Source organism: Alosa sapidissima, chromosome 12 (genome assembly GCF_018492685.1).
Source record: "Alosa sapidissima isolate fAloSap1 chromosome 12, fAloSap1.pri, whole genome shotgun sequence".
Taxonomy (NCBI): Eukaryota; Metazoa; Chordata; class Actinopteri; order Clupeiformes; family Clupeidae; genus Alosa; species Alosa sapidissima.
This window is the reverse complement of record NC_055968.1, coordinates 20263331-20279300: the sequence shown is the minus strand read 5'-3', so window position 1 is coordinate 20279300 and position 15970 is coordinate 20263331. Positions and strand designations below refer to the sequence as shown.

At 41.0% G+C, this 15970-nt stretch overlaps 2 protein-coding genes across 4 annotated transcripts; both read left to right on the top strand.

Moving 5' to 3' along the window:
* The first annotated feature begins 1575 nt into the window (after positions 1 to 1575).
* On the top strand, positions 1576 to 7806 carry LOC121678043 (angiotensin-converting enzyme 2-like). 3 transcript variants are annotated; one of them, XM_042057221.1, is made up of 7 exons: positions 1576 to 1729; positions 2624 to 2682; positions 2894 to 2994; positions 3116 to 3229; positions 3428 to 3625; positions 3960 to 4074; positions 7721 to 7806. In XM_042057221.1, exons 1-6 carry the CDS (start codon positions 1615 to 1617, stop codon positions 4069 to 4071), a joined length of 699 nt encoding a protein of 232 aa, XP_041913155.1. In that variant the 5' UTR covers positions 1576 to 1614; the 3' UTR covers positions 4072 to 4074; positions 7721 to 7806. The 3 variants fall into 3 exon arrangements, with proteins under 3 accessions (XP_041913155.1, XP_041913154.1, XP_041913153.1); XM_042057220.1 differs by lacking the exon at positions 7721 to 7806 and adding an exon at positions 5095 to 5346 and having other exon boundaries at positions 1577 to 1729; XM_042057219.1 differs by lacking the exon at positions 7721 to 7806 and having other exon boundaries at positions 1577 to 1729; positions 3960 to 4435.
* Positions 7807 to 9131: 1325 nt separating this feature from the next.
* On the top strand, positions 9132 to 15353 carry LOC121678042 (angiotensin-converting enzyme 2-like). Its single transcript, XM_042057218.1, has 15 exons — positions 9132 to 9222; positions 9351 to 9509; positions 9786 to 9891; positions 10117 to 10214; positions 10479 to 10651; positions 10984 to 11210; positions 11548 to 11692; positions 12353 to 12451; positions 12804 to 12926; positions 13175 to 13353; positions 13825 to 13883; positions 14125 to 14225; positions 14364 to 14480; positions 14641 to 14832; positions 15106 to 15353. Exons 2-15 carry the CDS (start codon positions 9441 to 9443, stop codon positions 15206 to 15208), a joined length of 1791 nt encoding a protein of 596 aa, XP_041913152.1. The 5' UTR covers positions 9132 to 9222; positions 9351 to 9440; the 3' UTR covers positions 15209 to 15353.
* The last annotated feature ends 617 nt before the right edge of the window (positions 15354 to 15970 follow it).

Below are 15970 nucleotides of genomic sequence, written 5' to 3'. Positions count from 1 at the left end.
TCCTTAACAATTTTGTATGGCTACCTTCCAGGAGGTCCTCAGGTACTATGCCCAATGAAAAAATGTATTGGTTCCATCGGTAGGTCTATAGATAAGCATTGCTTTATTTCTCTTTGCATATTTTTCCAATATTCTAATAATGTTTTGGACAATCCCAGAATATATGTGTGTGGTCCCCCAGTAAGCCACAACCCCTCCAACACTCAGGTGAAGCATTACTCCACCTTGATGTAAGTGGTGTTCCAAAATATCTCATTCTCAGCTTCCAACCATATTCCCTCCAACTGAAGCTATTTGTTACCCTATGCCCTGTTCAAATGAAGTTTCCCACTGTTTATCAGATATTACTGTATTCATCTCCAATTCCCATTTTTCTTTAATATCCAAAATGTTCTCTCCCAGATCTTCTTGTAGTGCCTTATATAAATGTGATATAATTTCTTGTCACTGTTCCCTGTATAGTTGAAATGAAAAGATGCTCTATTTTAGACGGTAGCTTTTCAAAGCTACAAAGCTTTTCCCATTCTTTACGTTTCTTTAGATAGTCTCTTATTTGTAGAAGGCAGGTAAATCATACTTTTCTTTAATTTGTTCAAATGACTTTAATACAGTTCCCTCAAATAACTGGTCCATGACTTCTAAACCCTTGTCTTTCCATCTTTCAAAACCCTTATCTAGTCTTGCTGGAATGAGTTCTATTTTTAGCTATGCTTATGGCTCTGGATATGGTCATAGGTGATTGTATTTTATTCTTACAGTAGACCATATACTCTCAGAGTATTTTTAACCCATATGTTTGTAAGCTTTTTCATCCTATTGGTGTCTGCATTAGGGAATGGGAGGGAATTCAATGGGACATCTAGACATTCTGACTGTTCCATTCCTACCCAAACAGTATCTTTTTCTTGAGATACCCAGGAAACCATGGAACCTCCATTGATTTTTGTACATAGTAATCTTCTGAGTTTAAGTCTGGGGTTTGCTTTGCCATATGAATTTAGAAAACCATTTTTCTATAGTGGTGAAAGTAGCTGAGGGGACAAGAATAGGCAAAGATTGGAAAAGGAAAAGCAGTCTGGGGAGGATGTTCATTCGATCAGTCTCCACTCTTCCCATCAACTTCCCATAAGTGGCTGTAAATATTTTTGATAGATCTGTAGTTAGAATTATTCCCAAGTATCCGAATCTTTGTGAAAATGAAGTCTTCCTGTTAATTGTGTAGGCCACTGCCCCTTTAACATCATAGCTTCAGAAGAATGACACATTTAAACAAAACAAACAATACAAAAACTAAACAAAACAACATTTTTATTGCACATTTTATTTCAGTGTATTTGCAGTGTTTCAGCTCCCATATTCTACAGCACATGGTGTATATGATTGGGACGGAGCGAGAGCACATGAAGCTTGCACTTGACACATGAGGGGTTTACCATGAGTGGTTAAATATTACAATCAGATATTGAACAATGGAGCCTGTGGCTGATTTTCTGATAAGAGGCACAAGACAGCATCTAGGTTCTGTTATCGGTCAAAGGTTAAGACAATGCCGAAGGAGATAAAGCTCAAGACAAAGAGTCCCCTATCAGTCGAGTGTTTGGATGTGACAGAAAGATGTGGATGAAGCTGCTCCTGATTGTGGCGCTGGCTGGAATATACACCCAGGCCAAAGAGGACGGGAGAGGGCAGATTTCTGGAGAAGTGGAGGAAGCAAGGTGGAGAGTTGCTGGTGAGAATAGCATGCCTACAGTACTATTTTCAGTTGAATTATTATATTTGTATGTCTCAATAGAAATACTGACATATCAGTCATATCATATCTTATCTAAGATGAAATATACTGTAGCTAGGGAGGTGTAACTCCACCCAACATTGTTCATGACTGCTGCAGCAATCAGAGAAAAAGTGTTTGGTGATGAGGCCCGCGGCATCAGTTTATTATAGTTATCACCATCTTTTGGGGACAAGAAGAGACAATCTCCATCCTAATTGCCTGGTTAAATCTGCTGTGGCTTCCAATCAGCTCATCAAAGCTTTATTTTAGACTCCCTAATTAGTTGCCCGCTGCCTTTGTCTAGCTCATCAGCAGCTCGCAGTCCCGTTTTATGTGCCTCTCTTTGTGTGTGGCCTGATCTGTGTGTCTCTTTGCCAAAAGTGCCATCCTGCCAGGATGACCAGTACTGGCCCCAGGCAAGGTCAAATCCAGAATTTAGCATTTCATACTTGAGCCAGGAGTGACTATGTGACTCATAATTGATAATACCGTCTGCCCCACTTTGGAACAGACTGGGCTCGGTTTCGTGATCCGCCAAATAGGCATCGGATCAGTGCCTCATCCCTTCCCCACAGTCCTAGCTGTAGCACGGGTCATTAAATGCTGATCAAGATGCCATAACAAGGGAAGATGCACACGCAAAAGCAAGTGCTTATGCAGAGTGATAAGTGGCTGCACTTTTGAGGGAGAAGGAAAGTGTAAAGTGTCTTGTATTTGAATAAGGCAATTCTCCTTGTCGGGCTCCTGAGTCTCGTGGGAATCTCCAGTCCATCAGCCTACCTGAGCTCAATATCCTCTCCTCTGTGTGTGTGTGTGTGTGTGTGTGTGTGTGTGTTTCCCCATCCACAGAATCGCCTGATGCGTTTAAAGTGCGACTGAGTCTGAAATCTGCACTGGGAGACGAGGCTGTGAGTCAAACCCCATATCTCACCACCTGACAGAGTAACTGACAGGGACAAAGATGCTCAGCCTTGGCAAAAAGCCTTGCTGTGTACCAGTGCTAGTTTACAGTAATAGCTTCTATTTCCATCTGTTACATTCGGGCCCGGATTAGCTCGCACTGGATTTATATTTATGTCTTTTACACAAATCCAACTTGGCACTCCCTTCTGCTTTCAGTATACCTGGAACGAGAATGAATTGTACCTGTTTAGGGCTGCCATGGCTTACACCATGCGCCAGTATTACATGGCAGAGAAAGGACAACAGGTCAACTTCACGTAAGTCATCAGGGATGTCAAAGCTAAATCATAAGTTACGGTCCAATGTTGTTCAGAAAATGGCGGTTTGGGATGCTAAAATGGGGTCTATTGTGTCTTCCTGAAATTCCTGTTCCTGAAGGTCGGAAAATATTGTGACATCCGAAGTGACTCCGAGGATCTCGTTCTTTTTTTATGTCACTAACCCTGATGCCGCGGCGACCATCACCAAAGCAGAGGTGGAGGCGGCTATTCGGTGAGTCCCCCCCCCCCCCCCCATCTCCCCCAGCTGTTCCATTCCCTTAAGTGTGAGAGACCCGCACGCATAGTCCGTGTGAATAAATCATCGGCCCACGCTCATCTAAAATGGACATCTGGGTTCGTGGCACTCTGCTAATGCTTTGCTGTGCTTCTCTTCTCCGTGTGTGTGTGTGTTCATGGCCTCTGGAGGCAGGCTGTCAAGGGGCCGCATCAATAGCGCCTTCCTGCTCAGTGATGACACGCTGGAGTTTGTAGGCCTCCTGGCTACGCTGTCCCCGCCAGCGGAGCCCACTGTAGAGGTGTGGCTGATCGTCTTCGGAGTGGTCATTGGATTTGTGGTATTGGTGGGAGTCTTCCTCATTGTCAGTGGGTTTCGGAACAGGAGGAAGAGGTGAGAGGATATCATAGACTTTGAATGATAAGGGAGTTAACCTTCTAATCTAATCAATCTCAGAGATCTTGATCTATAAAAGATGATCTCAGTCATTCAGGAACTGTTTTTCAAATTAAGCAGTGCTATTTGTAATTGGGATAGAAGCATTTCTCAAAAATAATATGTCAGAATAATTGTATTCCCTCGGATTGCTTTATGGGCATAATCAGTAAGCAATTATACGATTGTGCAATCTCCAGTATGGGATTGATTCATTGAAATAACATGAAACAATGTTCAGTTTCAGTAATTTGGGAATAGTAATCTACTGTATGTGGCTTTGTCTTGACAGAAAATTAAAAATGGATGATGATGATGAAGGAAAAGCTGGTGAAGAAATTGAGAGTGGGGGGGTGACAAATTCAGGGTTTGAGGAAGAAGATGACCGAAGGACACAACTCTAAAAGGTTTTGAGCAATACATCATTATAATGTGTTATATAACACAGATGTGCCAAAGTATTCCAAAACCGTGACAGAAATGTGTTATTTTGTGAATAGTAAAATACACTAGAATAGCATAATACCAGGACACGTATTTTAATAAGCTTTTGGAGACTGTAGTTTTCTATGTTTTCAACCCCAGTAGGTTGAATTACCAATTCAATATGTTCACATTATTTAGTTTTGTGCATTATCATTTTATGAAATGTCAGCATAGCTGTTTTCAAATATTTGTTAAATGGAATGATGAGTCTTTTTATAGCCACATGTATTTACTTACATTATTTTAAGATTCACATTAAAGTGAAAATATACTAAGTCCTTACATTTGCTTCAGTGCTGTGCTTATTTCCTGATGGTTTTGTGTACATGGGAGCACCCATATCATAAGAGCATAAGATAGAACTGTAGCCTGTTTTTCAGTGATATAGTTGTTTTGGCAGCTCTACTGGTTGGGTGAGTCATAGGCAAATTGGACAAAAGTGGCTGATAAATTATAAATACTGGCAATTTGCCACATAGTCCATATACCACGGCCAAATACAGCATACAGCTGGTCATGTACCCCCTGGTCCATATCCCTGTGCTGTGTGCCATAGCACATTGTTTGTACCTAAACGTTGTTTACAGTAGGTATAGATACTTGCGTGTGACATTGAGACATCTGTACGTCACGATAGACCTCTAACCACTAGCACAAGGGGGAATGGAACATCCTGCCCTGAGTAGAACCCAAACCTTGACCTTCTTGGCCATCTAATGTGGCAGCAGTTAAGTTTTAATAGGCCTGTGTGACTGTTTTAACCTCTTGTGGATTAGAGCCTGACCCGATCTGTCAAAGTCCCCTAATTAAAAGAGATGGCAAGATAAAGTAAGACAGAGCAAGCTGCTATACCCGCCATCAGCAGTTCTGGTCAACACCATACAATTCTACAACTAAACATCTGTCTTTACAGTGATGTTTATGTTCTCGTCATTTCACAGGTCAGTAAATGTCACAGTGAAGTGGGCAAATCTCCAATGCCATCTACTGGTCATGGCGATTCACGATTTCCTCTGAACCCTCTGATACAATGTTTTTTATGAGACTCTGTCCTCACAACATTAAAGTGACTGTTTAGTCTTTTTCAAAGTCATTGCGCCATAAGAAAAAAAAAGCCTTTGTGACCTTTACAACTCAGATTAGCGACAGGGTATTTCTGGATATTTGTCACATATCTTAACGTATAAGCATCATCCTCCTATTCTCTATTTAAAGGGGGTGGGGTATAGGGGGAGGTGGGTTGGGTGATGGGGGCAGAGAAAGGCCTGAGCCTCCAGCTGAGTTATAAATACACCTTCCCGACTCGCACACACCTTTTCTCTCCCTTAGGACAGGGCAAAGTGCTGCAGTGCTCTTATCAGATACGAGATGAAAGGCAGAGATTGAGCTGCTCCCGCCGCAGGAGCTCATGGCTGTCCTGGCCGTTCTCATATCTGTTATCTAACCTTCCTATGGATAAACAAATGCAGCGTGAAGGAGTTCACATCCAAACTACTAAGTCAGTCGATTCAGTAGTCAAACATTAGTTATTATACATATTTTTTGTGGACTCCAAACATGTTGTTAGTTTGGGCATTGTTAGTTTGGCATTGTAAGTGGGATGTTTCTCAGACTGAAATAGTCATTTCAGTTCACAGGTAGTATAGCTCGTAATAATAAAAACAAAAATCCCACTCCCTTTTTTTTCTCAAGCTCCTTACGATGCAAAGCGCAATTAAATGCCAGATGCAGCCTTGGGCCAGTCACGATTTGTGTTCAGGACAGTGAGAGAACACCTCCTGTCTCTTAATGATTTCCACAGAGATCTAAAAAACACATACCAGTCGTTGGGGAAGCAGCTTAACCACAGACACTGGCATTTTCAAGTTTCTTTGCAGCCAAATGACATACGCCTGCTGCCAAGTTTAAAATAGTAATTATATGAGAATTGCATAATATATAACGTATGGGAACATATAATGGTGCTCATCAAAGGCAACAGATGAATAGTGTATGCGACACTCCAGAGACAGAGTGGCAAAAGCCTTCACATTACGATGTGACACTTCACTTGCCAGCTAAAATTCAGTAGAAAATAGGCGAAAGGTCCTTCAGTAGCATACTGTCCTTGATTACGTTATTAGAACAGACCGCTGAGAGTGGAACCTGAAGGTGAATGGAGTCTGCTGGCTCCATTTCTCTGGCTGATCTCTCTTACTCAGCATTCACTCAGCATTCTTGTCCAAGGTCCCCCATCTGATATTTCAAAAGTCATTTTTCAGTTAAGTAATTAAAATAGTAAATAATGTGATTCTGGTCACCCTAGGTGAGAGACCCATTTCAATATCACCCTTTTACCCTTCTGTCTCTTAGCCTGATGCAGAAACATGGTTTTAAAATGAAGCTACATTTCTCTGCGGTTTTCAGGCAGTCTCCATAAGATTCGAATGGTCTTTGAATGACATTTCTATCAGACACAGTCAAAAGCAATTCGTGACAGAGTTGGGATTGCAAAGGATCTAGAAAAATACCCAAACCACATAATACTCATCCATCCAGCATGTAATCAGCCATCTGGGCTTTCAGAGGGTCGAGCCATCTTCTATAAAAGACACAGACACATCTGAGTCAGTCTGTCACGGATATGAGAGACATCTTTTTGGGTTTAATTTAGGAGGGCAAACTAGTCCACAGCCATACCAGTCTGGACACATATAGAGGTTTTTTGAAGTGTTTCACTAACATATTTGCAAACACATAGTAATCAAAGGGAAATACATTGAATATTTGATATAAATAGTACAACTAATTGAACACAACATAGAGTAGATTATACTGTCAAGCATAAAACACCACAAAGCGAAAATTAAAGTCTAAAGTCTAAATTACAAACACAGTACAGGAGCAGCAAGCTGTCATCATGAAATAACATTTGTATTGTCTGAATGAGCTCCTTAGGATCCCCAGTGGCCAACCAGACATATGCAGTCGCTTGGCCACAGGCCATACAACTCTAACCAATTACTAACCTTTAGGCTGATGTTTACAGGGGAAAATCTTTGCTTTAATTAAAGATATAGAGTAGGCTAAAGGCCACACAGCAGTCCACAATACAAAACAGCCCCAATACGTATCCGACTTTGCAGACATCATGCCAGTAGCTTGCAGAGTCACTCGGCTGTACTTGATTTCTCCATTATAAGCACCGGTATCTATCTTTGATGGCAATAATAGTCCTCTGTGCATTTTATCTACTGAAAACATAATTAACAAGAGCTGGAATTCAGCCAGACTGATTCTCTACAGCCCATTACACACAGAGAATTATTACACACATGACTTCATGTACATTAAGGACTTGACTATGTATCGGTTATTAAGCAATGTTTGACAATGGGCATAAAAATGAAAAGTATCTGTATGTAAATCAGTCCTCTGTGGCGTTGTTTGTACTGCCTGGCCGTGCCCTTCACAAATCAGTGTCTGACCAAACGCTGTGAGATAATAGGCTTATGGTCCCGTTCAGAGGGCAAGAGAGCAGATATTGATAAAGCGCTGCGCCGAGCAGATCATCCCTCATTTGTGAAGTGTGTGGATGCGGTGAGCAGATGTCTGGGAAGTTCCTCTTGGCTTTGACGGCGGTGGCGGCTGTGGTGGTGGGCCACACCGTGGGGGCCCAGTCCACACTGGAGGACAACGCCAGGCAGTTCCTCAAATGGGTTGACGACAACGCCACAGAGCTCGTGTACGACTACACCCGGTCATCCTGGAATTACAACACCAACATAACTGCTGAAAATGCTGACAAAGTGGTGAGTCTCTTTCTTGTGAAATGACAGAGATGTGAATTATTGAACATAGGTGGCTTGCCATCACATAACTCTCTCATATTGCTCCCCTTTGTGGGGCCCCTGCGGGGGACAATGAGCACTTCTCAAAGTGCGCTAGTAAAATGAAATATGTCTAACTTAATCAAATCAATTCCTCAACAGTCTGAAATGGGTGCAATATGGAGTGCATACTACACCAAAGCTTCCGAGGACTCTCTTTCGTTCCCTATTGATCAAATAAAGGACCCTATGATGAAGCTACAACTAATAGCACTTCAGGACAAGGGATCTGGTGTTTTGCCACAAGACAAGCTTAATCATGTAAGTCGTGTGCTGTTCAAAGTCCATGGACATGTCAAGGACAAATAATGTCCAAAGGTATGGGAAATAAATTAATAACTATGATTTCAGGATAAAGGCATAACATAAGCATTTCTGCCTATGTCAAATAATGTCCAAAGGTATGTGAGAGAAATTGATAATGATGTCAGGGTAAAGGCATAAACATAAGCATTTCAGCATATGTCTTATTATTGTCTTTTTTCTTATAGCTGAATCAAGTAATGAATGAAATGGGCACCATCTATAGCACAGGAACTGTGTGCATGAAGGACGATCCATTTAACTGCCAAACTCTGGAACCAGGTGAGTAAGCTTATTCAAAAAATGCCCTTCCAGTCTCACTGCTTACTGGCAATTAGACTCCATTGCTATTGTATAATGGTTTTTATGATAACTGGCTATTAGGCTGTATTTATTGCTCATCAATTCAAGTTAATCATCAATCAATTAGGACATGTTATGTGTTGGCAAACAACTATCAGCAAAAAGTTATTGTGTGCACTTCCCACCTTCTGGCAGGTGCAGGACAAAAAAAACTTTCTCAAATGACAAAATATGAGTACACATTTGAGTGGACACATTTGATGTCAAATGTGTCCACCATTTGCCTGAAGAGACCCAGCATGGTCGAAATGTTGCCCTTTGTGCATTAAATATATGGGAGTCAAAAGCAGTGTTGCGGACATTATATTTTTTCATTTGGCAAACAACTATCCATATTTTTTGGATAGAGTACCAATACATCTCATGATATTGTTGTTAACGTTGCCCCAGGTCTTGAAAGCATCATGGCCAACAGTAAGGACTACTATGAGCGTCTGCATGTGTGGGAGGGCTGGCGGGCAGTGGTGGGCAAAAAAATGAGGCCCCTCTACGAGGACTACGTCGATCTGAAGAATGAAGCTGCCAAGCTTAATGGTAAGACATAATTCAGAAAGATCACTTCAATCAGAGTGTGAACAGTAACCAATACAAAGGCTGCCACAGAGATGCTACTCTGTGTTGTGTACTAAATACACAGAGTATTTGTCCTTGTATAATCACAGCAGACAGACAGCGGGTTTATCTTTCTCTCTCCTGACTGACTGAAAGGTTATGCTGATTATGGCGCCTACTGGAGATCAAACTACGAGACAATGGATGAAGGGATCTACCATTACACTCGTGATGACCTTATGAAGGATGCTCGTGTGATATATCAAGAGGTAGACTACCCATATCCATGTCATTCGAATGGAATATATCTGCCTTAAATGATGTAATAAAAGTACTCTGAATGTCTGAGTCAGACCTTTTCCCCCTCCTCCAAGGTCGTTTCAGAATACAGATTTTCTTAAAAAAAAAAAAATCAATCACTGTTATTTTACATTCACCTTTGAGGAGTTTCAAGACTCACACCTTTCTGATAGACATCCTGTGTGAGAAAATTACATTTGAGGAAGCTCTATGGAATTAGCATTTAATTGAACTGGATATTTCAGATAATGCCCTTGTACAAGGAGCTCCATGCATATGTGAGGGCGAAGCTCCAGGAAGCCTACCCAGGGCACATTCATCCTGAGGGGGGACTGCCCGCTCATCTTCTGGGTATGGCCACTGCACTGGGACCCCTTAACAGCACCATAAATCACTAAAATGATTTTCTGTCAGATAACCTCAACAAAGAAAAAAATATATAATTTTCTGCAAGATATAACACTTCCCGGGACTTCAAGTGAGATTGTTAGCTGTGTTCAAATGATTTATTGAGGTGGTGTGGCTGTCCTACAGAGCTGGAGTTTTTTTAGCAATGCCTTTTTGATCTTTTCACAGGCGATATGTGGGGCAGATTTTGGACAAATTTGTATCCACTATCTGTACCTTATCCACACAAGCCAGATATTGATGTCTCTGACGCTATGGTGAACCAGGCAAGTTATCTAACACTGTTTTTTTTTTTAATAAACTCTACCTCAAATGCATTAACCGTGAAATTCAAAGGAACATTACTGTATTGTCAAGTTCAGTAAAGCAGTCCATTTAAGAAACACATACAAATAGAAAATGACAGACATAAAAATGATTACCTATGGCTACAGCTGAATCGCAGATATGAGGATTCCCTTTACCAAAGTCAATCTCAGTTCCATATTGCTTAAACATAACGTCACAGTAATATTTTATTATATGTTTAGGGGTGGACAATCAGACGGATGTTTGACGAGGCTGAGAAGTTCTTTGTGTCTGTGAACTTGTTTGAACTCTTTCCCAATTTCTGGACGAACTCCATGATCGAAAAACCTGAAGATGGTAGACAGGTTGTGTGCCACCCAACAGCCTGGGACATGGGCAACAGACTGGACTACAGGTGAGAGAAAAGGTTTGCACTGTATCAAAAGAGCTGAGAGGTTTCAATTAAAGCTCTTTAGTCAGTAGTTCATCAGTTCAGTGGACTCTGTGTACTATAACCGCTAATTAATTTGGACAAGGTGGACACAAGCAAGCCGCATTTTGGCAAAAAATGCCCTGACTTGTGCATTACTTCAAAGTGCTTAGGTTAAGATTGCGAAGATTACCTTGGCTTTTTGCCAGCTGGCACTGACCTCTCTCACACACACACACACACACACACAGCATACCTCAAAGAGAGGTATCTGCAGTGTGTGAACTCTCTGCCCCGTTCAACCCAATCTTTTGCAGGATCAAAATGTGCACCAAAATCAACATGGATGACTTCCTTACGGTCCACCACGAGCTAGGTCACATCCAGTACAACATGGCCTACCGCGATCTGCCCTATGTACTGAGAGATGGAGCCAACGAGGGCTTCCACGAGGCCGTGGGCGAGATCATGTCTCTCTCGGCAGCCACACCCAAACACCTGAAGGCCCTTGGGCTGCTCCCAGCTGACTTTACGGATGACACTGGTATGAAGCCACCTCATCTGCACTATCAGAGGGGACTGTAACAATATATTATTGAGAATGCACTTGGGCATGAGATACATTATATTGTAAAAGTAATGAGGACTTTCAGCAATCAGTTTGAAATCTAACTAGGTATTTATGAGTTATTTGACATATAAATGAAACCTTGTATGCAGATGCCCCTAAATCTTCATAATTACTGAGATTCATGTGTAATGTAATGCAATGTAAAATAATATTGCAGTCAATTGTTCCCTAACGGCATTCAAACCTTGCTGAAATTACTGAGGATGTTGTCTCCAAATGTCTGACTCTGATGCACTCTGTTTGGCTCCAGAGACGGAGATTAACTTCCTGATGAAGCAGGCCCTGACTATCGTGGCTACTATGCCCTTCACCTACATGCTAGAGGAGTGGAGGTGGCAGGTGTTCCAGGGCACCATCCCTAAGAACGAGTGGATGAAGCGTTGGTGGGAGATGAAGTGAGAACACAGCTACCATCTGTTTACTGTAAACTGTATCAAGGATAGCACAGCTAGTTTGCATACCATCACAAACGTGCACTGCACTAAGGCTGCAACATAGTCAATTTATTGATGATCAATTATTCAATTAATCACCAAACAATATGGTTATTGATTAATCAGTTTGAGTATTTATTCTATTTTTTTGAGGAAAAAGAAAAAAAAATCTATGATTCCAGTTTCTTACTCTATGATAGTACACTGAGTATTTTTGGCATACAAAACAAGGCAGTTGAGGATGTCATCATATCAAAGGCTGATCAACTTTTCTTTCACCTTTTTCTGACATCTTATATAAACCAAGCAACTATTAATCAAGATTGATTAACAGATTAACTGACTAGGAATATAATCATTAGTTGCAGCCCTTCTCTGCACACACTGACAGGAAAAGATATGCAAACGTTTTTAGTTTTAGTGGCTTTTCTTTAAATGCTTAAGTACTTCAGTATTTTAAGTACTTCGATATTCACTCGCACACTCATACTTCACACCTCACAGCCCACAGAAGATCCACAGTTTTGCAAATAGGAGCATTAGTGGCGTTGAGAACTGAGTTGTGTATGTGGGCAGAGACAGAGGCTAACTGTAACTGACCCAGGTTTGTCCTCCTCACAGGAGAGAGCTTGTGGGCGTGGTGGAGCCACTGCCTAGGGATGAGACGTACTGTGACCCGCCGGCACTGTACCACGTTTCCAGCGATTTCTCTTTCATAAGGTGAATAACAAATGTGACAAAGTGCACAGGTGCAACACTGAGTCATAGGTCAAGGGATCAATGTCACCCTACAGTATGTCAGCATTATCGCAGTGTCTAAATATGAGCAAAGGATTGTTCTTCTATCTCTATCTCTCTCTCTCTCTATATATATATATATATATATATATATAGTGTATGTGTTTCAGATTGAAGTTACATTTCAATTATGAATGTTACAGACAAGATTGAAGAGATGTGGCTGAGTGCCCATGAAACATCTTGTATTTACTTATGAAATTCTGAGATGATTAAACAGGCGCTTGAGCATACACTGATTTGGCATCTGTGCTGGATACATTTTGACTCTCAGGTACTTCACAAGAACCGTCTACCAGTTCCAGTTGCAGGCAGCACTGTGTGAAGCAGCTGGACACATTGGTCCTCTGTTTAAGTGTGACATCACTAACTCCACAGCAGCAGGCAACAAGTTGAAGTGAGTTACCGATTTGCAGTCAATTGCCCTCAGCCCTAAATGTTACATTTTTTATCTACATATTTTTGTATTCTTTCTTTAATTTTATTCTATATAATTTCACATATGTCTGTCTTTATTTGTATATAATTTCATATACTATGCATTATGTTTATAATTCTTACGCATTATATGCAATATGCGTATGTATTTTATTCGTCCTGTTACTTAGACCATACGAGAGTAAAACGTAACTTGGTGTCTCAAAGGGCCATGTTAGAACTGGGGAAATCACAGTCGTGGACCCGAGCTTTGGAGCAGGTGGCTGGGGTGACAAGGATGGATTCCAAACCCCTGATGGATTACTTCAGCGTCCTCTATGATTGGCTGAAGGTGGAGAATCAGAAACACAACAGGAACCCGGGGTGGAAGAGCTCCCAGGACCCATGTAAGGCAGCTGATAATGTCCCCATCACTGTGGGTGCTGTGCTCTTATCTTGTTTCTCACAAGACAGGTGTTGTAATACCAGAGAACTAACCACAGGTGCTGGGTTTACGATGGAAATGAGTTCTTTTTTAAAGCTTGTGAGATTAAGTCAAACATATTTCTACAATTATGAGATGTACTTTGACACATTTGAAGACAGCTAAGTTAATTTCTCATTTCAAATGTATACTACATATAGCTATCATTTATTACTTATATTTAATGGCATTTTTTATTATTGTTTTCATGTTTTTAAAGTTTTACCATACTAAAATGTCATCATCCTTTCAACACTGTGAGAACTGCGATAGCTCTCACATCACCCCTGGCCCCTCAGCGTGTCAAGTAGTCGTCGCTGTGATGCAATATAAGTATAATATTGCCCTGAGCCCAATTTTCTTGTGTGTTTCTCTCTCCCTCTTCCCCACACAGTTTCGGTTGATGCGTTTAAAGTGCGATTGAGCCTGAAAGCTGCGCTAGGAGACCAGGCTGTGAGTCAAACCCCATATCTCACCACCTGACAGAGTAACTGACAGGTACAGAGATGCTCAGTCTGGCACCAAAAGGCATCCATGCAGTGGCCAACTGTTAAAGCTCAGGAATAACATCATCACTATTTCAAGCTAATCTATCTTTGTGTGGCTTATTCATGCTGTGGTCCCTGTTGCATAAATCCAACAGTGTCTGTCGCCTCTCCCCCAACCCCCCCCCCCCCCCAAATCTCCTCTTCAGTATCCCTGGAATGGCAATGAATTGTACCTGTTTAAGACTTCTATGGCTTATGCCATGCGACAGTACTATACAATGGAGAAAGGACAACAAGTGGACTTCATGTGAGTATTGGATTGTGGCTTTAAAGAAACAATAGGCCGCTATACTCAAAATGGGGCCAATGGATATATTATCATTACTTAAGTGGTTTGTTATGTGAAAATAATTCAGAGCATTTTCTTTGCTGTGCTCACAAAAAGGTCAGAGAATATCTACACTTACACAGAAACCCCCAGGATCTCGTTCTATTTTGTGGTGACTGATCCAGCCAACCCTGTCAAAACTATTCCAAAGGCAGAAGTGGAGGCAGCCATTCGGTAAGGCTGGATAACAGATCAATACCACTGCCCATGTCTTGTCAGTTGTTGTGTGTGGTTTCTGTAACACGGAACAATCCTTTTGAAAATCTTTGAAACAACAACAAACCACATTATTAATTAACTTTTATGTTCACGACTCATGTTTTTGTTAAACCAGCTTATCCAGAGGGCGTCTCAACAGTGTATTCCTCCTTGATGATAACACCTTAGAGTTTGAGGGTCTCATGGCAAAATTAGCCCCGCCCGCAGAGCCTACAGTGGAGGTGTGGCTGATCGTGTTTGGTGTGGTCATTGGCTTTGTGGTGTTGGTGGGAGCCTTCTTGATTGTCTCAGGATTCCGAAACAGGAGGTGAGATTTCACAGAAAAATCTCTATCCACCTTCGAGATTTTTAATTTAGAGACTAGATAGTGTTTATCATATCCCACACTGGGATCATATCTCGATGCACATAGGCTAAAAGAAAAAAAAGCCTTCATCTATTATGCTATAACAGCTGGAAAATAAAGAAATTTAGATTGCAGGAGAAGTTGAAGAACTCCAAGGCATACTGACAAAGTAGTGCACGCCTTTAAGTGTGCTATGTAAGGCATCATATTTGTTTTGTCAATGGCTTTCCATAGGAAATCACAGAAAGAGGAAGAAGAATCCAGCGACCATGGAAGCCAGCTTGAAGGAGTGACAAATAAAACCTTTGAAGACGATGATCTCCAGACAGGATTTTAAACACAACAGCTCATGAATCTACTATTTTTTTAACAGCAACGCAATATCACATTTTAATGAAAATGATATAGATCTAGAATATGTTTATATGTAAAGAGATTGTTTGTATATTTTAATATTAAAATTTAAATAATGCTGTATACTATCTTAATTAAATGCTTGTTTCATAAAACAGAGTAGGCTATACCATCTATCATGTCCATTGCCTCCATCAAAATTCTGTATTATACTGAACATCTTCGCTGTTGAGAATATCTTATCAGTAACTCACTGTTATTGTTTGCACCTGAGATATGTAGGCGATACCATCAGAGACCTGTGAGCCAATAAGAAACAAGGATTTTATCCTCATTGCTATACTAGCATATCAGCCTCATTAATCCTTTGTTACATTACCAATCCCTCCTAAGTAAGTTATATACAACATTTTATACAATTTATAAAAATAAATACTAACTGACCAAGTAGCTTGAGCAAAGTCAGTGCAAAGCTCTGAGCCATTTCATCCTAATGAGGAATAGGAGGAACATATTCCACGCTGCCTTTACTATACAACGTTTTCTATTCAGGCTGCATGAGCTTGATAGTAATTTCAGAAATATTTAATCTGTAAAGCAAAGTTAATTAAGCCTATAAATAAGCCTACTTCATTCTTTGTAAACGTTCCATTCATATGTTCCATGTATGCGCTGTTGCACGAGTGAGAGGGAGAAGATCATTCTCAACAGTTCAATCGAGAATTCTGCCCACCAGCACAGCACT